The sequence below is a fragment of the Thalassophryne amazonica genome, chromosome 3 (genome assembly GCF_902500255.1).
Source record: "Thalassophryne amazonica chromosome 3, fThaAma1.1, whole genome shotgun sequence".
Classification (NCBI taxonomy): domain Eukaryota; kingdom Metazoa; phylum Chordata; class Actinopteri; order Batrachoidiformes; family Batrachoididae; genus Thalassophryne; species Thalassophryne amazonica.
In genome coordinates, this window is record NC_047105.1 from 89,089,926 (window position 1) to 89,115,241 (window position 25,316).

Here is a 25,316-nt window from a genome sequence, read left to right on the forward strand (position 1 = left end):
TGACACAGTTGCAAAACTGAGAGTGACAGCTGATATCTTGCGAAGGGAGATAACCAAAAATGAAATCAATATTTTTCATGTTATCCAGGGTGTATCATTATTATGTTGAGTACCCTCATAACCCCATAGATTAATTTTGGGGCCCTTAGGAGACCCAGCCCCCCAAAATACAGAAAAGCAACAAAGCTTGATTTATTGCATGCAGGGTGTATTATTTATGTATTTAGCACCCTTACAAATTAAAAAAAGGACTGTAAGATTGTGAAAATTGGTCTAGAATTGAGGAAGATACGCTTTATACTGTTTGAGGGCCACCCGGGCAGAATGACCCCCCATAGAGGGGGGTTACAGGGGTCAGAAAAATTGTACCCCATTATTTTCAGTTAACTGGACCACTAACCAAGTCAAATCAACAAAAAAATCAATTTTGGCACAAAAATCCTACGGAATTACATATCGCACCACACTAGACATGAAAAGTGACCATTTTCTGTCAACAAAGCAATCAAATTGGGAACAAAGTACATCCCATTAATTTTATAACACAGCAATAACATACTTACAGCACAACACACATAGTATAAAATTTTAACAGAAGAATTTAAATGATGGAATGCTCTACTAAATGAAAACACTGGATCAGAAATATCTAAGAATAATATTGTTACCTAGAGACAAGTAGTGCTTCTCATTCAGAAAGCTGTGAACCATTACAAAAAGGAATACTGTTTAAATTTTACAAAAAAGACATCACTGTACACCTACATACAAACACATTGTAAGGTTTTCAGCTGTGGTGAGATTCACATTCTCTTTTCTTTTTTGTTGTAGATTTAATTGCTGGGGTTACAACAGTTGGAGTCAGTGAAGGATTTAAGTTTGGATCTAATGCTGGGTTCCGGGCTAGCAGGTCCAATATGGTAGCAGTAGCACCCTCATTACCTGTTGAAATATAACATCATGATGGACAGGCATCAGAAGAAAGGGCATTTCTTTTGTTCTCCATACTTACCATTGTCCTCTTGACCACTGGAATCTGGATCAGGAGTGTGGAGAGCAACCCGAGCCAAGGCTGATAGCTCACTTATAAAAGCTTCTTCTGCCTCCTAGAGGACCCAAAGTATAATTGCAGCATTACACAGTAAATATATTTACAAATGTATGAAAAAGAAGTCAAAGCAAATGTAAGAATCAGTTTTTTTTCTTGATTGTTCATTCATTGTCAAGTCTATGCATATCACGTCACGGTGTAGGGAGTGGGTGCTGTCATTTTTTGCAGGCACATTCTACTTGATGTTGACTGAGGAGGGGTGATTCACGGCGGACACCCACTGAAGGCACCTTGACACTTGCACGAATTTGATCGCCGCTATGGCACGCATGCCAATGAGTAAACCCTATTGAAAAATGGCCGTCAACTGTGCACGGCTGTCATTAAGCAAAGAGTGTGAACATTCACACCCTTTACTCAATACTTTGTGATTTCTTAGTTTTTTGTTCTTAATAAATTTGCAAAAATTAAAAACAACTTTTTTCATGTTATCATTATGGGGTTTTGTGTGTAGAATTCTGAGGAAAAATTAATTTCATCTATTTTGGAATAAAGCTGTAACATAACAAAATGTGGAAAAAGTGAAGCGCTGTGAATACTTTTTGGATGCACCGTAAATGTTTTAATTTTTAACTGGCTGGAGTGGTAATAATCCGAAGTGGAGTCACGCAGGTGAGGTCAAATTTACATACACACATGGACAAAATTGTTGGTACACCTATATTTTATGTGCACAGTTTAATGGTTAGAAATACATGCAAACAAAACAAATTCATATTCAAAATGACTTTATTAGTCCCACAAGGGGCAATTAGGTTTGGGTAGCACATAGAAACACAGTGACATATAACAACATTTAAGAATAATAAAACAAACTTGACAAGGAGTTCAAATGTGTAGCAAGATAAAATAATTGAAGCCCTACGGGGCATTTAATAGTTGAAATGCAGAGGGGATGAACGACTTTAAAAGGGGGTTAGTTTTTCAAGCAGGTAAGGCACAGCGACACCCTGAAGGCAACAGAGAAAATATTACAGAAAGAGTTTAAATCTCTTTGTTTCACTCTGATAATCTTTGAGCAGATTTTAACAATGTTGTTCAGGCTGTTTCTGTCTTTCACTGAGAGGCTGTGAAACCAGCAGATAAATGAAAAGCACAGAAGACTCTCAATAAAAGACTGATAAAAACGACAAAGAATAACAAACCTGTCAGAAAAAGAATTCAGTTTACGGAGAAGATGAATTCCCCGCTGTCTCCGCTTCACAATGGCATCTGTATTTACATCAAACTTCAGCTTGTCATCAAAAATAGTCCCCAAATACTTATATGATGTGACAAGTTCCACTTCTTCATTATGTATAATACACTCCTTGGCCACATTACTGTTATGTCTGAAGTCAATGATCATTTTTTTTAGTTTTAGACACATTCAAATCCAAGAAGTTGTTATCACACCAACAAATGCAATCCGACAAAGCAAGTTCATGGTCTGAGTCTGTACCACGGAGAAGGGACAGAAATACAGTGTCATTAGAAAATCTGACCAGATAGCTGTTGTCTTGAGAACTCCTGCAGCAGCTGTCTGTATACATGATAAAAAAGGAGGGGCAAAAGAGCGCACCCTTGTGGTAAGCCTGTGGACAACACAACAGAGTAGGAGAGGCAGCCATTTCGAGAGACCCTCTGCTCTTGGTGAGATAAAAAAATGAAAGTCCATAAAATAAGCTGGTGAGGCAGGTGGAAATCATCTCGCAGCCATTCTACTAAGAGATGTGGCTGCATCATATTAAATGCCGATGAAAAGTCCACAAACAGGAGTCTGGCATGTGCTTGTGACGTCTCCAGATGTTCATACAGGGAGTTGAGAATAAAAAGCTTTGCATCCTTTGCAACAGTATGGTACTCTATGGTAAATCTGTGTGGAGTAGACAGTTGGCTAAAACTGAGTGACCGTGCAAGAAGAAAATCGTGCCTGTGACTGGAGCAATTGTGTAAACTGCAATTTTTTGTCTGTTGCAACCACCACTCACAGCCTGACATTGAAGTTGAGCAGAGAAGGATTTTCATACAACAAAACAGAACAAATCTAGGCTTGCAACTCTTACGTGACTTCTGGCAAACTGTAGCTGAAATTTAACATCTTCTCCTTAAGAAAATCCTTCACTGTCCCACACTACCATGATGTTGTATAATTGATGATGCAACAGTTAAAAGTTACACTGTGCACAGTCTCTACAGTATAATCACAGCCAGACACCTATAATTTCTACAGAGTTGTCTGGGTGTCACAGTGGCTTTTCTCACTCTTCTCCTTTTTGCAAGTCATTCAGTTTTTGAGAACTGCCTCCTCCAGACATATTTACCAGAGTACCATACTGTTTGTTTTTCTTAATGACTGATGTAAATGATGTCCAAGACATATTAAGTGACAAGGAAATTTTCATGTATCCATCCCCTGACTTGTCTCAAGAAAACTGCCTGTAAAGGTGCTGATTTACTGTAAATTCATCAAGGGTACCAATAATTGGGTCCAGCGTACATTTTATGTTGGGATTTTTGTTTAATTTTATGAAAGCATATTGTTCTTGTTGTAAAAAAAAGAACAAAACTGCTTTGTCTGCATTTATTTCTGACCATATATTAAAATGTGTACATAAAATATAGGGGTACCAACAATTTTGTCCATGTGTGTAGGCAGAGTAACCAGGGAGGCTGGGGGGCAATAGCATAACCCCCATACCCCCCCCCAAGGTTTTAGAATTTAGAATCAATAAATGACAGCAACACAGGTGCAAATATGTCTGAGCAGTTATAGAATGTATTAGAAATAAATTAATTATAGATCATTACAAATACTTTGCTTGTAAAAGTACCAAGTCATCACACAGTTGGGAAAAGAGATCCTCTACAGAAAAAAAGATGCATCAACAATCATTTCATAAATGATTTGCAGCCTTCTGAATCCTAATTGAATAGAATTGTGAGAAGAGATTGTCACCCCTGGATATTATGCATGCAATGAGAGGGGCAAACATTAATTCATACTTACATATCCCGTCCAACTGACATAGAAAATATTTGATCTAAACATTCAGATATTAGATATCAATCATGAGATAAAAAGTCACAGTTTATGCAGAATGATAGGATTTTTTTTTTTTTTTTTTGGTGTGGAGGGGGGGGTGGATGTGGTGGTAATGACAACAAATATGTATATGCATGTGCTTGGGGGGGGGTTCCCAGGGCATCATATAACCTCGAACAGTCTCTGGCCACCACAATAACAACAGCTGCATTCAATGAACAAGAAAGGACTAACCAAGAGCTGTACTTTCACTCTGTCCAAAGTCTGATCCAGGGTGACTTTTTTGTTTCTCAGTTCCTCATATCTTGTCTTCTGTTCCAAGTCACAATGCTCCAACACCCTTCTTTTTTGGAGTGCAACCCTGAAAAACACACATCTCATTATGCCCCTCTCACATGTGTTAATTCTCATGTTTAATCCTCACTTATTTTGCTAGACTAAACCAAAAATTCTCTTTTCCCTTAAAATTTTCAATTTAAAAAGCAGTAAAAATCCCCTACTTTGTTATATACATAAGAGTGGCAGAACACCTGATGACTGCAAACAGAAAATTACTGTCAGAATGCTGTATGTTGTACCTTTGTTGAAACTCGGCAGACACAGGTTTCTTTCCCCACTTTACCAGCTCCCTCAGCAGCACTTTGTTCAGCTCATTGCTGCCATCTTGCTTCTCCTCTTCTGAAAGAAAAGCTCACATTAATAAAGTTAGTGGTGAAACACTCTACTTATTAAAAACTGGACTACAACCTACTAAGGACACACAGAAATTCATCATATGTTTATTTAGTAGATATTTAACAAGCCCATCCACATAAATAAGGTCAAAATCCAAATAAGGGTGAAAATCCAACAAAAATTCACTGTAAAAAAAAGCTACGTTTTGTTCATGATGTGAATTAAATGATGCGATTTAAAAACTAAACTAATGCAATTTTGAGCCCTGAATCAGAAAAGGCTGGGAATGAAACAAAAGGGAAGAAATTAAAAAAAAGTAATCCTCACATTTACTTGACTTCTGCTTCACTGCAGACAGTATGAACCCAAGATATTTAATGCTTTGTTGTGTGGTCAACTTCATTTCATTTGTTAATATACTGCATAAAGTGTAACGTTTATCTGTTACATCACCTGTAATATAGGGCCCCATTGATGAAGTGGTATAGAGGAGGATTTTCTTAAAAAGAACATGCCAGAATATCAGGTGCAGTTTGCCAGAAAACACATGGGAAACCCAGGACTGGATTTGATCTGTTTTCGTGTTTTACAATTCTTCTCTACTCCACTCCAACATGAAGCTGTGAATGGGGATGAAACAGACAAATGTTCCACCATTCCCAGTTCCTCCACTCACATTCATAGATGCCTAGAATTCTTTCAGAGGTGTCATGGATGTCTTGGTGGCTTCCCTCACTTGTGTTTTTCCAGCATAACCACTCTGTTTTAGAGAACTGCCCGCTTGAAACAGATTTATCAAACAGTACCACACTATTGATATTTCTTAATAATTGATGTAATGAAGTCCAAGAGATATTCAGTGGCTTGGAAATATTAATGTATCCATCCCCTGATGCGTCTCAGGAAAACTGGCTGTAAAAGTGATGATTTAATCCTTACATTTAAAATAAATTGCGTGTTCCAACTTTTTGGAACGTGTCACTGGCCTCAAATGCAAGAATGGATGTATATTAATAAATTAAATGGGGCTGACCACACAAAACGAAACATCTTGGGTTCATACTGAAATGAAACAGAAGTCAAAGTAAATGTAAGGATCAATTAAATGTTTATTTGCATTTTCCATATCATTCTGACTTTTTGTGATTTGGAGTTGTACATACAGCAATCTGCAAAAAGTGTAACCCCTTGTCTACACCGGCTGTGTTGTGTGGGCTCACACGTGTGTTTGTATATAAACCAGGGAGAATTTCAGTTGCAAGGGTTTCTTGGAAGTGATTTTGCATGGCAGTAATCGCCTGGTTTTTGTGTGATTTTTACCACAGCAAGCAGCCGATCTTACTGGCGAGCAGCTGACAGCACATCTTGCCAAATGCGGTATAACATTTTACTCAGATCCCAAATAATGAGTGCTAAATTGTGTGGGCAATCTAAACTTTTGTGTGTTGGGGTGGAGACAGTTTCATGAGTGATTTCGTAAGAGTAAGGGCCCGATTTACTAAAGGGGTGCGTGTGTAAAAATGTACGCAAACACCATTGCCCTCACACATACACGTGCATGCAGAGTTATAGTGCAGCAGATAACTGAAGCAATCGTTCAAATGGTGAAACAAGCACCAAATTTGGCACAAATACTCCTTAAACATTAGTCTTTTGAAAAAACCCGCTTGCCACTTGAATTTTCAAAAGGCAGCCAGGTAGGGGTCAATTGAGGATTTACACAGGGGTCAAAAACTGAAAATGCTCTCATCATATTGAAACCTATACCACGTTATTTGTCTGATCATAACGATTCCAATATGGTATAGTTTGGGCTATCTACGAATGAATGTTCTGGAGTTATGGGGTAAAAACAACAAAAATGGTGACAAAGGTGAGTTTCAGTTTGTACAGGGGTCAAAAGTTAAAGTTACTCCAGGTTTGGAAAAAGGTGGTGTAAATATTCTGTTATCTGCTGCACTAACAATGTGCAACAAGGATTGCGTCTGTCAAATGTGCTTTTTTGTGCATTTGACAGACACAATACTCAGTGTACTCTGTTAATAAATCAGCATACTGGGATATTTGCAAGTGCAATGGCATCTGCACACGTTTTTACACACGTACATCTTTAGTAAATCAGGCCCATAGAGTTGCTATCTAAACTAAGACTTTTTCCTGTGTTCAATTACTTTCATAATCAGATCTTGTGGGACATAGAGTTCCATCCACCATTCTGTACTATAAGGTGCACCAAAGTATTAGTCCAACAGTGTGTCATGAGAAGGAAAAAATTTATATAAGTCACGTCGGTCTATAAATTGCAATTATTTTTGAAATGTGGTGCTACTGCTTTATGCAACAAAAAGCAACATTACTTTAATCAGCATATTATTTATTCATAAATCAAACACTGTGTCAGTAAGCAGAGGATAACAACAATAAAAATGTTATTGTACGAATCACAAAGAACCCAAATACTCTGCTTCTTATTGCCACTGAACAGATGACCATAGGTGAGGTAAACATGCAATGTAATTAAATGTTTGACCACTCTGCATATTATTTATTTATAATGCAAAGACTGTGTAGGGACCAGAAGCTAATGGGTTAAATAGTCTTACTGTACTTGAAACAAAGAACTCAAATGACCGTGAGGAAAACATGCAATGTAATTAAATGTTAGAAAACTCTTTTTATAAAACATTTATAGAACAAAAGTATGTTTCTTTAGTTTGTCCTAGTTGACTTGCCATTGTGTTTCTTGTTGTCTCTCACAGTCCAAACAATTGTTGTAGTGAGAAGTATGAAGGTTATATTTACTGTTTTTATTCAAGAGTATGACCTTTCAGTTTCAGAGCATGATTACTAAATGCACTTGTTCTCTAAGACAAAGAACACTTTTCTCTTTCAGATTTTCTTGTTTTATGGCAGATGGCATCAAGCCTAATGTGTGCCACTGCCAGCTTATGCTCTGTACTAACACTGTGCCTTATACATTATACACAAGCAAATTGTCTTGCATGTAAACAGTGTCATCTTGTGGCCATAGATGATAATGCAGTTTTTTTTTTCATTTATACACTACAAGTCAAAAATGTGGACACCCTTTTCCATCCATTGAATGGAAAAGTGTGTCCAAACATTTGACTGGTACTGTAAGCCACTTTGAAGTCACAGGACCTCTCAAAGTTGTAAAAAAATCAAACAAACAAACAAAAACCTAATATATTATAGTCCAGAAAATATGCAAGTTTATTTGTCAAGCATTTGGAAAAATAAAAACCAGAAAAGTTACTTCTTGAGATAGGATAGCAGGTGTGATGTTTTTCAATCGCCGAAAAGGTTTCAAACTAATGTTTGTAATCTTCCATGTCTGTAATCTCTTCCTCAGCCATACAAACTGTTAATTACTTAATGTGGTCAGTATGACATCATATCATTTTTCTGTCTGTTTTTGCGGTGTGTTGCTTGCTTCATGTGTGAAAAATAGCTGTCGGTTCTATTCTCAAGAGAGAGATGGCGCCCGCAAAATGAGACATATATCTGGGATGATTCTTTCATGCAGGCGGCATGAATAGAAAATCAACCATGCCCACACAACCCCTGGTATGTTTCAGGCATAAGGTGTCACTTCATACACTAAAATCTGATGTTAATGTAATAAAACGTGTTGTGATGCAGTCTCACCCTGTGTAATGTTTGACAATTCATGCTGTAGGTTTCTGGTGATGTTGTGCAGGTGGGAATAGTAGCTTTGGACCAGTGCAGAAAGTGAATCTCTGGTCACATACACACTCTCTGAGACAGCCTCTATCAGACGGCACTAAAAATAGGAAAAATTACTTATGGGTACACATTTGACATATACATTTCCACACGCTTTACTTTTTCTTGTTCCCCCGTTTTTAATATTATTATATTTAAGTAAATATTGGAGGAGTGGGGTACAATTAGTTATACCTAACAGCTAGCGTTAGCTTATCTGGCCGGCCTTAGCAACGTTCATCGTAGCTTATAAAATAGTTGGTTCTTTTGTGTTTGATAACCCACATTAATTCATACTTTTGCCCACATTTATTTTATATGTATTTGTTAATACTGTTACTGTAGGTTTAACTACGCTATTATACTTTATACACTAATTACTGTTTTTGTTTATCATGTTAGCTTGCTGGGTACGGTTGGCTTATTCACGGCTAATTTAGCTCTTCTACTATAACTAGCTTATTTGACCATTTACAGTTCTATTTTACATGGTGTAGATTTTTAATGATTCATCAGTTTATGTGTCCCATTAAAGATATCAACATATAGTACCTCAGTTCTTAGGTTTCCATTTGATAGCATAATGATTAGACTTTTTATTTTCCTATAGTATGCTAACAGAGTTACTTTAGATAGATACCAGTACCACTCACACTCATAGCTTCTGCTTCTATAGCTTAGCCTACTAACTATATTTGATTTTACTACTAGTCTACATACTAAATTACCTATACTACAATCTTCTCCTGTGATGTCTTATCCTTCTTATGTCTTATTACTTATTATATTATATATACCTTTTTCTTGAGCTGCTTGGGTGGGTAGGGAGAGTTCCCATGGGATAAAAAAGCTTTTTAACCTACCATCCCTGGTTCTCAAGACCAGGCATCTAAGTGGCTCTACTCTACTCTTTTCTACTCTCCTATTTTACTCTTCCTTTTTAGATATTTAGATATACCTTTGTATACTGGCATAGTTACACCTTAGAATTGGAATATAATATATAAGATATACCTTACTGAATTTTCATATTAATGGAACAAACAGAGCACAGGACATGCATGAGAGAATACCTAAGAGTTATGAACCTACCTTTAGTCCATTATTCTGTCCAGGATAGGTTTGTGAACCAGTATGTGAGGTCTGCATCATCTGTCGGATGGCATGACTGAGGGCGTTTCCCAACACCAGCTGTGCATGAGTCTGCAGAAGCTCTGTCCCAGTTTCTAGTTCAGAGAGAAACTCCTGCTGGAAGGTGTGTGTCAGCAGCTGACTCTCTGGACCCAGATGCTTCTCAGCTAAGCTGGTGGTACTGTTCTGTAATCATTATTGTTACACGTAAGGCAAAAGTGAACCGCTAGAAATCTCATCTATTTCAGTGACTTTGTGACATCAGGTGCTTTTCCATTGCAGATCCTGAGTAATGAGCAGATCCTCCCTTGTTTCCAGTGGCTATTACCAGAACTAAAACTAGATTTTTCTGAGTTTTAATCAGGCAAACGCATTCTCCAGTCTTTATGTAAATATGGAGTATGTACAGACACTACACAGACAGGGGTCACTGCTGAATCTCAGTAAAGTTTTTTGTCCTACAACTCACCATTACTTTGGTGTGTCTGCAAAAGAACAGACTAATTAAGGGTCCCTTCACACATAGTGTGAATTTGGTCGATTTGCTCATAAAGTGCGCATGAAGCAAGAATCGTGTGCAAAAAATGTAAAATCGTAGCTGCCTCGTACACCTGTTGCTACAACTATTTGCGGACATCAGGGGCTGAAAGACAGAGAGCTGAGCCACAATCAGGGTTTCAATTCAGGGGCCAGATGCATGAAAATTTTGAACATATTTTCCAGGTGTTTCACTTGTGTATTATCAAAGGGAACCATTTGGTGAATCATATCTGAAAATTTCGTGAAGCAATCACTGAAATTCACGGATTGGCATTATTTTAAAACCTCAGTTATAAATAATGTTACGGACACTACACTGACAGTTAGGCCTGCCATATTGAAAATGTCCCTTTTTTCAACAGCTCAAATTTTCTGATATTTAAACGGTTTTCCACATTTTTTTCATGTTTTGAAGCAACATTGCAGATGTAGTCTCTGTTGGCATAAAACAAAAAGTTTCACCTGCAGATAAATTTTACTTTTCATTGTAGTGGGGAAAAAGTGATCCGAGTTGTGTCTGACCGAAATTCATTTTGAGTATCCCAAAATTCTTGTTTTGTAATATTCATTGGAAGATAATGACTTTGATTGTAAAAAATACTGTATCATGTGCATCACATCATGTCCTATGTGTCCATAGCAGATCACATTCAGACATTTAGCATAATATTACGGACACTACATTTTGACACATTGACACCGACACAAAGACAGTGATGCTAGCATTCCTGTATATTTTGGTGTATATTGTGCCAATGCCATATTTTTTTGTCATCAGCATAAACATGTGAAAGTGTTAGGTGACCCTGACTATGTCCAAGCGGAAAGCACTTTGACCACCCCAAAATGAATATTTTGTTGTGTCAGATTCAATCAAAAATAATGATTTTTGATTTTAATGAATGCTGAATCATATGCTTTGTATCCATTTCACATTCTTGTACATTTAGCACAGCATTTGTTCACTGATAGGAGAAAGCTAGAATGTATGTTACGGCCACTACAATTGTTACAAACACTACATTTGGACACAGTGAAGCCTTCACAAAGACAGTGATGCTAGTATTCCTGAATATTTTGGTGTATATTATGTCACTACCATATGTGGTTGTCATCAACAAATACAATATTGTTTCAATCCATCTCATTTGATTCTCTGTGCTGTTACGGACACTACATTATTTTACGGACAAAAAGAGTCCTTTACTATTGGACTCACGTGTAACACTCCGAGTGACATAACAGCAAAACTGATTATGTTCAGAAGCCTTCTGTAGGTGGACATGAAATTCAATTTGTTTGACACAAGTCAGGTAAAATTCCAGCAAAGTTTTGCCAGGTATTTGGTAAAGTCTTAATATTCAATGAAAATAATAACAAAAACCTAAGTTTCTATATTGAGTCATAATTCGAAGCGGCATCGACCGATTCCGATTAGGTAAACTGGAAAATTCATGAGTTTCATTCATGAGTTTCCTGGCTAAAAAATACTTCTGGATAGTTGTGTTTGTAATTTTCACAAGAATGTAGACCAATAACATCAAAAAATGTAATGCAGGAATCCTGATTGTGGCTCAGCCGAGATTGTGCGCTGTGAGAGCCCATCAAACCCTCTTGCGGCAGATGTCGGCCAAAATCCAGGTGACACACACGAACATCTAACACCGCTCGCTTGCCACTTAGAAAATGTGTGGCCATTCGCACCATCATCACGAAAACAGTCAGCAGACAATCACTGTCGAAGTGGATGTGAAATTGTCTAAGTGCCCCTCGACTGTGAAGTTGCAAATGTGGCGTGCCAGATTGTCGACTCCCCCAACACGTGTACGTGTGTTTCGTGCACCCCCCCCGCCCCCCCAACACATGTGTATGTGTGGTTCAAGCACCCCCCCCAGGCGAAGCATCTCTCATCTGATCACAGAGTGACATCTTGGTCAGGACAGGGGCTGTGGCTGGCTGCCCACAACTGTTGACACATCTCCGGTCCTGATCATCACAGCTGCAGCACACGTCCCGTGTTTTGACGGACACGTGCTTGTGTGGGAATACATAAAAACGGACTGTCAGTCCGTTTGGACACACTGCAGGCGATCTGAATGGCATGGCTGACAGGACACGCATGTCGGGCCGTGAGGGCTGTGAGCGGTGCGCCGCAGGATCAGGACAGTATGACAAATACGCCACTTTCAGTCATGTATCAGCAGAAATACGCCGTACCAAATGCCGTTTGGTCAGTTATCACAGTTTTTTTTTTCTTTTTTTTTTTTTTAGAAAATACGTTTATCTGCTTGTTGATTGTAGCCATTTCACACTCCTGTTACAAGACAGTGATTGTAGTGCAGTGGTAAAGTTTCCGTCTGGTAATCAGAGCGTGCGGATTCAAATCCTGTGAGTGGCATTTTCTTAAAATTTAACCATGGTCATTTAACCACAGGGTTCTGTATTGCGTCCCCTTTTATGTATTATTTATATCAACCCAGTGATATTCACTAATTATACAGCTGGTTTTTATTCTACTGTCCTCCACATCAGCGGCGCTATGTTGTGCACCTCGTCCCACATCCCTGGTTGAGTTAACAGGGTCTCAAAAAGAAATAGTTTGCACCTTGTGTCATCCTTAGTTATCATGTTATGGGGTAACATACAACCCCAATTCCAATGAAGTTGGGACATTGAGTGAAATGCAAATAAAAACAGAATACAATGATTTGCAAATCCTCTTCAACCTATATTCAATTGAATACATCACAAACAAAAGATATTAAATGTTCAAACTGATACTTTGTTTTTGTGCAAATATTTGCTCATTTTGAAATGGATGCCTGCAACACATTTCAAAAAAGCTGGGGCAGGGGCAACAAAAGACTGGGAAAGTTGTTGAGTGCTCAAAGAACACCTGTCTGGACCATTCCACGGGTGAACAGGTTGAATGAAAACTGTTTATTTCGAACATTTGATACAACAACAATTACAAGATAGATCAGTAAAGACAACAACAAAAAAGTTCCTACTGTGTACCCAACATGTCCGAAAAGGGGTAGGGTGAAGCATCAGCTTATTTATCCCTACCCCTTCTTCCCCACAACCAGTAATACCCTTTGCCACATATACACATAGATTCCTACACACCTAAACCGATATCTATATATATATATATATATATATCTATATCTATATATATATATATATATACACACATCAACATACATACACATACACACACATATACATATATACATATATATACACATACATATACACAAACATAAATATACACCTACACATACCTACTTACATACAAAATACTATATATTTACAAGCCAAAGCAAAAAACAAAACACCCTAACCCTCATTACCCTTCCTCCTCCCTATACCTAGAAAAAAACATATTTTTGTACCGCTGTTTGAACTGGTTCATGCTTGGACATTGCCTGAGCCCCACTCCCAATCTGTTCCACATCCTCACCCCACAGACAGAAATACAGAAACCTTTTAATGTTGTTCGTGCCCACTGATGCTTTAAATTAAATTTCCCCCTCAGACTGTAATCCCCTGATCTGTTAAAAAACATATTTTTAATATTTGCTGGAAGTAAATTGTTTATTGCTTTATACACAATTTGTACTGTTTGAAAATGAACCAAGTCTGTGAATTTTAAGAATTTGGATTGTAAAAATAGTGGATTTGTATGATCTCTATAGCCAGTATTATGAATAATTCTTATAGCTCTTTTCTGCATTACTGATAGTGATTGTGTTGTACCTTTATAAGTATTACCCCATACCTCTGCACAGTACTGTAAATATGGTAAAACCAGTGAGCAGTAAAGAATGCGGAGTGAGTTGTGGTCCAGAATATGTTTCGCTTTGTTTAGAACTGAAATGCTTCTTGACAGTTTACTTTGTATATGTTTTATATGAGTCTTCCAGTTTATCTTATCATCTATTATCACCCCCAGTAACTTATTTTCATGTACCCTTTCAATATCTACCCGCTCGACTTGTAACTGAACCTGTATGTCTGTATTACAATAGCCAAATAACATGTATTTTGTTTTACTTAAGTTTAATGATAATTTGTTTCTGTCAAACCATATTTTCAATTTTCCAATTTCTATACTGATCCTCCTCAGTAACTCCTGCAAATCCCCCCCTGAACAAAAAATGCTTGTGTCATCTGCAAATAATACTAATTTTAATATTTTGGAAACATTGACAATATCATTTATATAAATTAGAAACAGTTTTGGACCCAATACTGACCCCTGTGGGACGCCACAAGCATTGTCCAAGCATGATGATGTATATTCCCCCAACTTCACAAACTGTTTTCTGTTAGTTAAGTAGCTTCTCACCCAGTGCAACACCAACCCCCTAATCCCATACTGTTCAAGTTTATTGATTAATATGTCATGATTGATTGTATCAAAAGCCTTTTTAAGGTCTATAAATATTCCAACTGAATGTAATTTGTGGTCTATGGCGTTTGTAATCTCCTCAACTGATTCTATTAATGCAAGTGATGTTGAACTATGTGCTCTGAATCCATATTAACTATCAGTAAGTAATTTATGTTTATTTATGAATTTGTCTAATCTATTATTGAATAACTTTTCTAATAATTTGGAAAATTGTGGAAGCAAAGAAACAGGTCTATAATTTGTGAAGTGGTGTCTATCCCCAGTCTTATACAGCGGCACAACCTTAGCTATTTTCATTTGATTGGGAAATTTACCGGTTTGAAATGATAAGTTACAGATGTATGTTAATGGTTCTACAATCTATTCAATGACCTGTTTTACCACCACCATATCAATTTCATTTAAATCGGTAGATGTTTTATATTTACAATTATTCACAATGTTTATAATTTCTTTTCCATCCACTGCTGTGAGGAACATTGAACAGGGATTTCTTTCTATGAGATTATTATCCCAATCCTCAGGTTGGGAATCGGGAATTTTTTCTGCCAAGCTTGGTCCAATATTTACAAAAAAATTATTAAAACCGTTGACTACCTCATCCTTATTTCCTTCTTGACATTATTATCAATGAAATACTGAGGGTAACTCTGTTTTTATTACCATTTTGATAATGCTATTTAATATATCCCATATTCCTTTAATATTGTTTTTGTTATTATATAATATGTTACTATAATATTCCTTCCTACATACCCGTATAATATTAGTTAATCTATTTTTGTATTTCTTATATCTATTTTCTGCCTCTTTAGTGTTTAGTTTTATGAATTCTCTATACAGTGTATTTTTCTTATTACATGCATTTCGTAACCCTTTCGTCATCCATGGTCGAGCTTGGATTTTTTGTTTTCTGTAGTCTTGTTTAATTGGACAATTTTTATCATATAATGATGTAAATATTTGTAAAAAAGTTTCATATGCACTGACTGGGTATAAAAGGAGCATCCCCAAAAGGCTCAGTCATTCAGAAGCAAAGATGGGGTGAGGATCACCACTTTGTGAACAACTGCGTGAAAAAAAGTCCAATAGTTTAAGAACAATGTGTCTCAACTTTCAATTGCAAGGAATTTAGGGATTCCATCATCTACAGTCATTAATATAACCAGAAGATTCAGAGAATCTGGAGAACTTTCTACATGTAAGCGACAAAGCTGAAAACCAACATTGAATGCCCGTGACCTTCGATCCCTCAGGTGGCACTGCATTAAAAACTGACATCATTGTGTAAAGGATCTTATCGCGTGGGCTGAGAAAGACTTCAGAAAACCATTGTCAGTTAACACAGTTCGTTGCTACATCTACAAGTGCAAGTTAAAACTCTACCAAGCAAAGCGAAAGCCATAAATCAACAACATCCAGAAACACCACCGCCTTCTCTGGGCTGAGTTCATTTGAAATGGACAGACACAAAGTGGAAAAGTGTGCTGTGGTCTGATGAGTCCACATTTCAAATTGTTTTGGACATCATAGACGTCGTGTCCTCTGGACAAAAGAGGAAAAAGACCATCCAGATTACCAGTGCAGCCCAGTCCCACTCTACATCCAAGGGGACTGTGTGGAAAGGGTCAGCTCCATCAGGTTCCCGGGAGTGCAGCTCTCTGACAGCCTCTCCTGGACTGCCAACACCACAGTGGTGGTGAAGAAAGCCCAGCAGCGACTTCACTTCCTGAGGGTGCTCAGGAGAAACAATCTGGAGGAGAAGCTGCTGGTGTTGTTCTACAGAGCCACCATCGAGAGCATCCTGACGTACTGCATCACAGTGTGGTATGGGGGGGTGCTCAGCAGTAGACAGGAGAGCGCTGCAGAGGGTGATCAAAACGGCCCAGGGGATCACTGGCTGCTCCCTGCCCAGCCTGGAAGACATTGCCAGCTCTCGCTACCTCAGTAGAGCTGCCAGCATCAGCAAAGACGCAACCCACCCCAGCAACCACCTGTTTGACCTACTACCCTCTGGCTGACGGTATAGGTCAATCAAAACTAGGACAAACAGACTCAGGGACAGCTTTCTCCCCAAAGCGATCACTGCTCTGAACATAAACAAATCACTCAATTCGCACCTTCAAGTGCAATATTCCAGTGCAATATGATTCCACAGTTGTATATAATTCTCGTTTTACATTACTTAGTCCACATTTCATTTCATTTTACCTTATGTTTATATTAGTTGTACATATACTCTGAATAATTTACCGTTAAATTTCACTATCTTTTATTTGGCTAAAAATTACTCGCACCACAGAAAGCACCTTTTTGGAGTTGCACTCAAATCTCGTTGTAATGCAAATTACAATGACAATAAAGGCGATTCTGATCTGTGATAGTATGGGGGTGGGGGGGTGGGGGTGGGTGTTAGTGCCCATGGTATGTGCAACTTAAACATCTGTGATGGCACCATCAATGCTGAAAGGTACATCCAGGTTTTGGAGCAACACATGCTAACATCCAAGCAACGTCTTTTTCAGGGACGTCTCTGCTTATTTCATTAAGACAATGCCAAGCCACATTCTGCACGTGTTACAACAGCGTGGCTTCATAGTAAAAGAGTGCAGGTACTAGACTGGCCTGCCTGCATTCCAGACCTGTCACCCATTGAAAATGTGTGGCATATTATGAAGCGCAAAATACAACAACGCAGACCCCGGACTGTTGAACAACTGAAGCCGTACATCAAACAAGAATGGGAAAGAATTCCACCTACAAAGCTTCAACAATTAGTGTCCTCAGTTCCCAAATGCTTATTGAGTGTTGTTAGAAGGAAAGGTGATGTAACACAGTGGTAAACATACCACTGTCCCAGCTTTTTTGAAACGTGTTGCAGGCATCCATTTCAAAATGAGCAAATATTTGCACAAAAACAATAAAGTTTATCAGTTTGAACATTAAATATTTTGTCTTTGTGGTGTATTCAATTGAATATATATTTTTTAATTTATATAGCGCCAAATCACAACAGAGTTGCCTCAAGGTGCTTCACACAGGTAAGGTCTAACCTTACTAACCCCCAGAGCAACAGTGGTAAGGAAACACTCCCTCTAAGGAAGAAACCTCAAGCAGACCCGACTCAAAGGGGTGACCCTCTGCTTGGGCCATGCTACAGACATAAATTACAGAACAATTCACAGAACAATTCACAAAAACGAATATACAGGAAATGATGTTGGTGCACAGGACAGGAAGGTCACCAGCATAAATACAACTCCCATCTCTGGATGGAGCTGCAACGTAAACAGAGAGAAAAAACAGAATCAGGCATCAGAAAGACAAGAAATACTTTTTAATTTCTCAGCATTAAACAACAAGAAAAACAGAAGAAATACTAAGGTGATCGCCGGCCACTAGCCCCAAGCTTCACAAAAAGACCCAGAATTCTAATACTTCAGACTTGAAGTAAAGTTGAGGCCGTGGCACGCTCAGTTTCCTAATAAAATGAATTAAAAGAGTAAAAAGCATACAACAAAACTATACCAGTATGCTAGCCATACGAAAGGGAAAATAAGTGCGTCTTAAGTCTGGAGTTGAAAGTCTCCACAGAATCTGACTGTTTTATTGATGCAAGGAGACCATTCCACAGAACAGGGGCATGATAAGAGAAAGCTCTATGACCTGCAGACTTCTTATTACCGTAGGGACACAAAGTAGTCCTGCACCCTGAGAACACAAAGCCCGGGCCAGTACATAAGGTTTAATTAGGTCAGCTTGGTACGGAGGTGCCAGTCCGTGAACAATTTTATAGACTAGTCGCAGAACCTTAAAATCTCATCTCACTGGGACAGGAAGCCAGTGAAGGGATGCCAAAATGGGTGTAATGTGGTCGAACTTTCTGCTTCGTGTCAAAAGTCTGGCTGCAGCATTTTGAACCAATTGGAGAGCCCTAATGCTAGACTGCAGTAAACCAGAAAATAGAACATTGCAGTAGTCCAATCTAGAAGAGATAAACGCATGGATCAGGGTCTCAGCATCAGCCATAGACAGGATGGGACAAATCTTCGCTATATTTCGCAATATAGGTTGAAGAGGATTTGCAAATCATTGTATTCTGTTTTTATTTACATTTTATACAACGTCCCAACTTCATTGGAATTGGGGTTGTAAATGGAGTAAGTGACAATCCATACTGCTGTCCCTATTTTTTTTAACCAGCGTTCAAAATTCTGAACACCTAAGAAAATATTTTGTGTGTGTGTACAACTGATTATATGTGTGAACAATTGTCCCAACCTTTAAAGTGGCACTGGCACATTGCTGGCTGTTACTGGGATCTTCTGTGAGCACAGCCGTGACATCAGTCTGACAGAGTACCTTCAGCTTGGATAGCCTCATCTCCTTCAGCAAGTGCAGAGAGAAGTGCCTGACAATAAAACATCGCTGCATCGCCACCAACAGGTGCTCATGTTTCTTCTCTAACAGCATCCCCACTAGACTGAGAAATAAATCAGAACACATTGTTTTTAAGTAGCTCATACTGTAGAAGGAATTTAGGCATGAGCTGATAGGCCGCCAAAAAGGAAAACATGTGGCCTTATATTAATAGTCCCTACAGAAAAGGCGACACAAGATTTCAGCAATTAACAATTAACAATTGAACAATGCAACCAAGAAATCGATATATATATATCTCTGTATACTGGTTGAATTATTTGTTGAACTAATAACTAAAATCCTGGCATCACAAAATTCTTGAGGGTCTGTAGACCTCACCTCAAATCATGCACTGTGTTGTCCGGAGTGTACGAGAGTTGTGTTCAAAATAATAGCAATGTGTTAGCAAAAGTGAGTAAAGCTCAAAATCCATCATTTGTTTTTTTTTATTTACACACAAGCAAATGCGTTGGGAACACTGCACATTCTAATCCAAATCAACATATGAAGATTTTTTTTAAATAAAATTTATTACTTGACAGACAGTGAAGAAAAAGGACTATCAGGCTGTTCAAAAAATAGCAGTGTCTGCATTTTTACCTCCGCCAATGAAGTTGGAGGAGGTAATGTTTTCACCCGTTTGTTTGTTTGTCTGTTAGTGAACAACCTGGGGCCTGTACTACGAAGCAGGGTTAACTTACTCAGATGTAACCCAGGGTCAACCTCTTAAACTGGGGTTGACAAAACCTGGTTTCCTCAAGTGGTGTTAATCGGTACTATGACGCTGAATAAGATGTTGATTTGTTGAACCTCTGTTAACCTAATTGGAGGTTGCACCACACGTCACCATTTTTCAATGATGGCGCAGTCACCTTACTTTACCGAAGATGAATGCACGATTATTATGTGGAGCTACGAGGAATTTAAATTAATGTTAAGCGGGAAATCGAACACATCGTCTGCCAATAAAGCAAGACAGGCTTGTTGGCAATGTATTGCTGATCGGGTAAATGCGTAAGTACAATTCAATTGTTCCCCAAATCTGTTACAGATGATTAACCTGTGGAATGTCTAATATGTGTAAAGAAAATGACCTTCTGTCATTAATTATGCCCAGATGCAACACGATTCAGAAGTGGGCATAGGCCTACTAATAAATGTTAGGTTAATTTAATGTTTCCTAAATAGGCTACCTTGACTGTATGATTGCTATTCCTAATCCTGTCAATATTTCAGATGCAATAGCAGTGCCAAACGCACCTGGCAGCAGGTGAAGATGAAATATAAAAACATCCTTCAGAACGGTAGGTTTATATTCATAGCATATAAGCCCCATTTCGCCTAATTAATGGACATGCATTAGACCTATTTTGATATTAGTAATTACCCGCGATTGCATAAAACCCTTCTTTGATTTGCATTGCGGATAAATGGCCAGGGAAACCGACAAATGCATCCAACAGTTTAGATAGAGCAAGTAATGTTGTGTGTTGGGGGGGTGTGGCTGGACATTTTGGTGTTCTTTTCTTTGCTCTCCAGGTGGTATGCAAACTGATTTATTGTCTGTGGAGAAGGTGCTGGCAGAAGAGTCCTTCACCCTCATCAACGTAATGTGTAGCACCTGTGGATGATGCTCACGTGTAAACTTAAAGACTTTCAGCTGAAGCAGATAATGAGATGGCGTTCTGCATTTAAGTCATGTGTGATTCAAGCAGAATTGCCGGGAACTCGACCTTGTGATGTTCGTTTGTGAGACGCTGAGGACCGCGCCTGGGTTTGACACATCGTGCCTGTGAAGGAAGACGGGTGAGGGACACATGCTGTCAGCACACATCAGAGGTGATTTGATTGTCTGAATGATTGTTAACAGTAACTTGGTATTTTGTTACGCAGTATATGTGAATATTGATGAGAATTGTGCAGCTCGCTTTTCACTGCCATGGCGTGCGGACTGATGATCCTCCACCTGTTGTGAGAAGCTGCTCATTTACATAAAGCTTAAATTCAGACCTGAATGTGTTGCTGATAGTGTGTGCCTTTGAAGGATATTGGTTGTAGCTGCTGACTTACCTCACCTTTTCTATCCTTCGCAGAGTCGGTTTGTCGTGTCCACCTGGGGGGTGTTTGGCGGTGAACGTGGGTCCAGAAGCGCCGGGCTTCGATCCTTTTGGGCGCTGGAGAGCGCGCCGTCCTTCACTCCGCCAGACAGACGCATTTTTCGTTTGTACACTTTGTTATGCACCACAGGGGGAAAATAAATTGTTTTGTTATTGGAACCGTTTTCTGGTTGTTTTGGCGCTGGGTTCCGTCAGATGCAGGTCCGCTCCTCAACCCGCGTCGACACATAACAGTAGTTCCCGGCCATTCCATAATGGATCCAGCGGCAGAGGCGGTTCCATTTGCCGAAAGAGTTCAAGAACACTTGGAGAAAATATGGGAGTAATTACAGCATCTCACAAACCAAATTAAACAAACAGATGTCCGCGTTACGGAGCTTGCAGCGCAAGCCGTTCCGCTTCCTGCTGCTCCAGCTGCGGCACCATCGATACCGGTGCAGATAACTCCGTCACCCAGAGATTCGGCTTCCGAATTGATTATTTGTCGTCCGGAGCCTTATGCGGGAAACGTTGAAGCTTGTGCTCCGTTTTTGATACAATGTTCTCTGGTTTTTGCTCATACCGTTGCCCAGCGGTTGCTGAATCTCAGGAAGGGGAGGCGGAGTGCGGCGGATTATTCTGTGGATTTCCGAATTTTTCCTGCTCAGTCCGGTTGGAATGCCGCAGCATTAAGCGGAGTGTTTGTGGTTGGTTTAAATGATCCATTAAAGGACGAGTTAGTAGTCCGTGACGAGCCAAATGATTTAGATGAGCTAATATCGTTGGTGATTCGTCTAGATGATCGGATGAAGGAGCGTGGACGCGAGAGAGGGCGGCCATCAGAACGGGTTTTTTCATCTCGGGGCTTTCCCCGACACAGATCTGGGCTGCCTCTTCTTCGCCCCACTGAGATTCCTCCGACGGGACCTCTGGCTCCTCTTGCAGATGAGCCCATGCAGCTCGGACGAGCCGAAGCCGCTATATTGCCCCGTCATATAAGCGTCAAGAAGAATAGTGGTGACGTCTCTCCAGGTGTTCTGGGACAGGCGAAATAATACACAAAAAAAAAAAAAAAAAAATTGTTTGGGCTGATGTTTTTTTTTTCTGAATAGGGGTTATAAATTGTTTGGGGATTCAGGGGCGTATCTGGTGGAGTGAACGACAGGCGGTTCGAAGCCTGTCCTGGACTCAGTTAATCGTTGGTTTTTATTATTTGTATTTAGGTATTTTCTGTTTGGGTCTGGGGTCGTTTTGTTTTGTTGTTTTTTTTTTTATTTCCCTACTTCCCGAACCCCAACCTCACTCGCCCCAAGACCGTTCGTCTTGTGGGTTGTGGGGTGGTGCAGGTTGGTCACGCTGAGCGTTCTCAGAAGACCTCTGCACCTAGGGGGGGGGGGGGTGTTAGGGGCGTTTTTTCTGGTTTGGTTAGGGCCCGGTTCCACTCCAGCCTCGGTGGGCCTTTGTACCGTTCGTCATTGGTGTTGCCGGGGTGTGGTGCAGCGGGAACATACCTCAGTCGGAGGGGTGGGCCGATCTGTTGCCGTTCGCTATTTCGGTAGTTCCACCCCTCTCGATAGGCTGGGGTATGGTCGAGTTGGGGCACCGGACGTATTTCCGGTTTTCCGCTGCGCCTTGGGGTTGGGGCCGGGTTAGTTTTTCCTGTTCCCTTCCCCGGCTTGATGTTTTGTGCCGTTCGCCAAAATGAGCTGCCGAAAGGCTCTGGGAGGGATCTGGGGTTTTCGGGGTGCTGGGGAAGGTAACAGGGTTTATCGGTTGTTTTATTTGCCCCCGGGGTTGTTTAATGTAGTCCTCCGGGGGTTGGACTTGTTTTTTTTGTTTCCTTCCAGGTTCCACCTCCAGGGTTGATGGGATGGTCCTCTGGGGGGGAATTGGCTTGTGGGGCCGACTAGCCAAGTGTGGCCAGGTCTGGGGTTCCTGGGTTGTGGGGAGGGTGCCTCCTGCGGTTTGATGGTACGGTCCTCTGGGGGGCGCCGTTGCTCCATGTGTACCTGGGGACCTCTGTGGGATTCCGGCTTTGGCTATTCCTCCTGGAACCGGCGGTAAAGGCCTTCTGGGGGGGTGTTGGGCTCTGCAAGTCATTCTGGGGGGGTTGTTTGTTATTTTTCTTTCATGCATTTATGTTTGTATTGTGTTTGTGGGGCTGTGTTGGGTTTTTGCATTTGGGAGTTTTTCTTTTCTTCCCGGGGTTGGACGGGACGGTCCCCTGGGGAGGTTTTGGGTGGGTTTTATGTTTTTCTTGTATGTTGGGCTGTACTAGGGACTGTTTTGGGGTTTTTGTTGATGCCCGCCAGCCTTCCAGCTGCGGTGCCCTGTCCTGCTGTCTGTGGTGGACCTTGGGAGCATTATGCTGTCTGCTTCCTGACGAGGACCCCAGAGGGAGGTGCTGTTCTCGGACCTGGTCTGTTCGGTCGCCGGGAGGCTTCCCGTTAAAGGGGGGGTACTGTTGTGTGTTGGGGGGGTGTGGCTGGACATTTTGGTGTTCTTTTCTTTTCTTTGCTCTCCAGGTGTATGCAAACTGATTTATTGTCTGTGGAGAAGGTGCTGGCAGAAGAGTCCTTCACCCTCATCAACGTAATGTGTAGCACCTGTGGATGGTGCTCACGTGCAACCTTAAAGACTTTCAGCTGAAGCAGATAATGAGATGGCGTTCTGCATTTAAGTCATGTGTGATTCAAGCAGAATTGCCGGGAACTCGACCTTGTGATGTTCGTTTGTGAGACACTGAGGACCGCGCCTGGGTTTGACACATCGTGCCTGTGAAGGAAGACGGGTGAGGGACACATGCTGTCAGCACACATCAGAGGTGATTTGATTGTCTGAATGATTGTTAACAGTAACTTGGTATTTTGTTACGCAGTATATGTGAATATTGATGAGAATTGTGCAGCTCGCTTTTCACTGCCATGGCGTGCGGACTGATGATCCTCCACCTGTTGTGAGAAGCTGCTCATTTACATAAAGCTTAAATTCAGACCTGAATGTGTTGCTGATAGTGTGTGCCTTTGAAGGATATTGGTTGTAGCTGCTGACTCACCTCACCTTTTCTATCCTTCGCAGAGTCGGTTTGTCGTGTCCACCTGGGGGGTGTTTGGCGGTGAACGTGGGTCCAGAAGCGCCGGGCTTCGATCCTTTTGGGCGCTGGAGAGCGCGCCGTCCTTCACTCCGCCAGACAGACGCATTTTTCGTTTGTACACTTTGTTATGCACCACAGGGGGAAAATAAATTTTGTTATTGGAACCATTTTCTGGTTGTTTTGGCGCTGGGTTCCGTCAGATGCAGGTCCGCTCCTCAACCCGCGTCGACACATAACAAGTAATACCTTGCGAATCATACGACATACAGTATTCTTGCTCAGATGTTCAGCATCACCGACGGAATACATAAATTGTCCACTGGCAAAATAGGCACAAGGCACATTATCTGCGCGATCGTCGGGGCATTGCTACACTGTAAAAAATGACTTTTTTGTACAGGAAAACGCTGGCAGCTGTGGTTACCAGGGAATTCCTGTAAAACATACAGTAGCTGTTGTGTGGGCCGCCAGAAGAGGATGTACTGCTGGCCCACCACCAAAGGGCGCCCTGCCTGAAGTGCGGGCTTCAGGCACGAGAGGGCGCTGCCCGCCACGGACACAGCCGGAGTGACAGCTGTCACTCATTAATTCCTGACAGCTGTCACACATTCTTCATCATCGCACTCCATAAAGACCAGACGTCATCTCCACCTCATCGCCGAGATATCATACTTCATTGGAGGTAATCCTCAGCCGTTTGTGTCTTTTGCAATATATCTGTATATTGTGAGTGTTTGCAGGAGTACCGGTTCCTTTTTCTGTGGAGGCTGAGTGAGTGCAGGACGGCACTCTTTTCCCCTGAGGAATCACTGCGGTACTCTGCAACATATTGAGTGAGAGGTGGAGGTGGCATTCCCACCGCTGTTGTTACTGGGTGTACACACACCCACACTTGACTGTCTTTGTTCTTCGCCAGCAGTACCAGATCCGACAGTCGGGGACGGTGATCACCTGGGAATTCGGGACTTGGCGGCTCCAGTATTCACCAGGTTCTGTGGGGGCGGAAATCGTGTGGTTCCGGCTCTTCTCAGGACACACGTCTTCTATCCTCGAGT

The 25,316-nt window shown here is 40.6% G+C and overlaps 1 protein-coding gene across 4 annotated transcripts in view; it reads right to left on the reverse strand.

Annotated features, from left to right (window-relative positions):
• Window positions 1-473: 473 nt before the first annotated feature.
• LOC117507225 (ellis-van Creveld syndrome protein) overlaps window positions 474-25,316 on the reverse strand; it is a 69,081-nt gene continuing 44,238 nt past the window's right edge. For 2 of the 4 annotated variants that reach the window (XM_034167046.1, XM_034167044.1), the window contains exons 14-20: window positions 18,931-19,132; window positions 9,651-9,875; window positions 8,481-8,616; window positions 4,715-4,814; window positions 4,371-4,497; window positions 1,013-1,106; window positions 474-942 (exon numbers count right to left, since the gene is read on the reverse strand). In XM_034167046.1, the coding sequence (XP_034022937.1) occupies window positions 788-942; window positions 1,013-1,106; window positions 4,371-4,497; window positions 4,715-4,814; window positions 8,481-8,616; window positions 9,651-9,875; window positions 18,931-19,132 (1,039 nt within the window). In that variant the 3' untranslated portion in view covers window positions 474-787. Of the gene's footprint in view, window positions 943-1,012; window positions 1,107-4,370; window positions 4,498-4,714; window positions 4,815-8,480; window positions 8,617-9,650; window positions 9,876-18,930; window positions 19,133-25,316 lie in introns of those variants that run through there. The other 2 variants (XM_034167045.1, XR_004559651.1) reach the window with 2 other exon arrangements.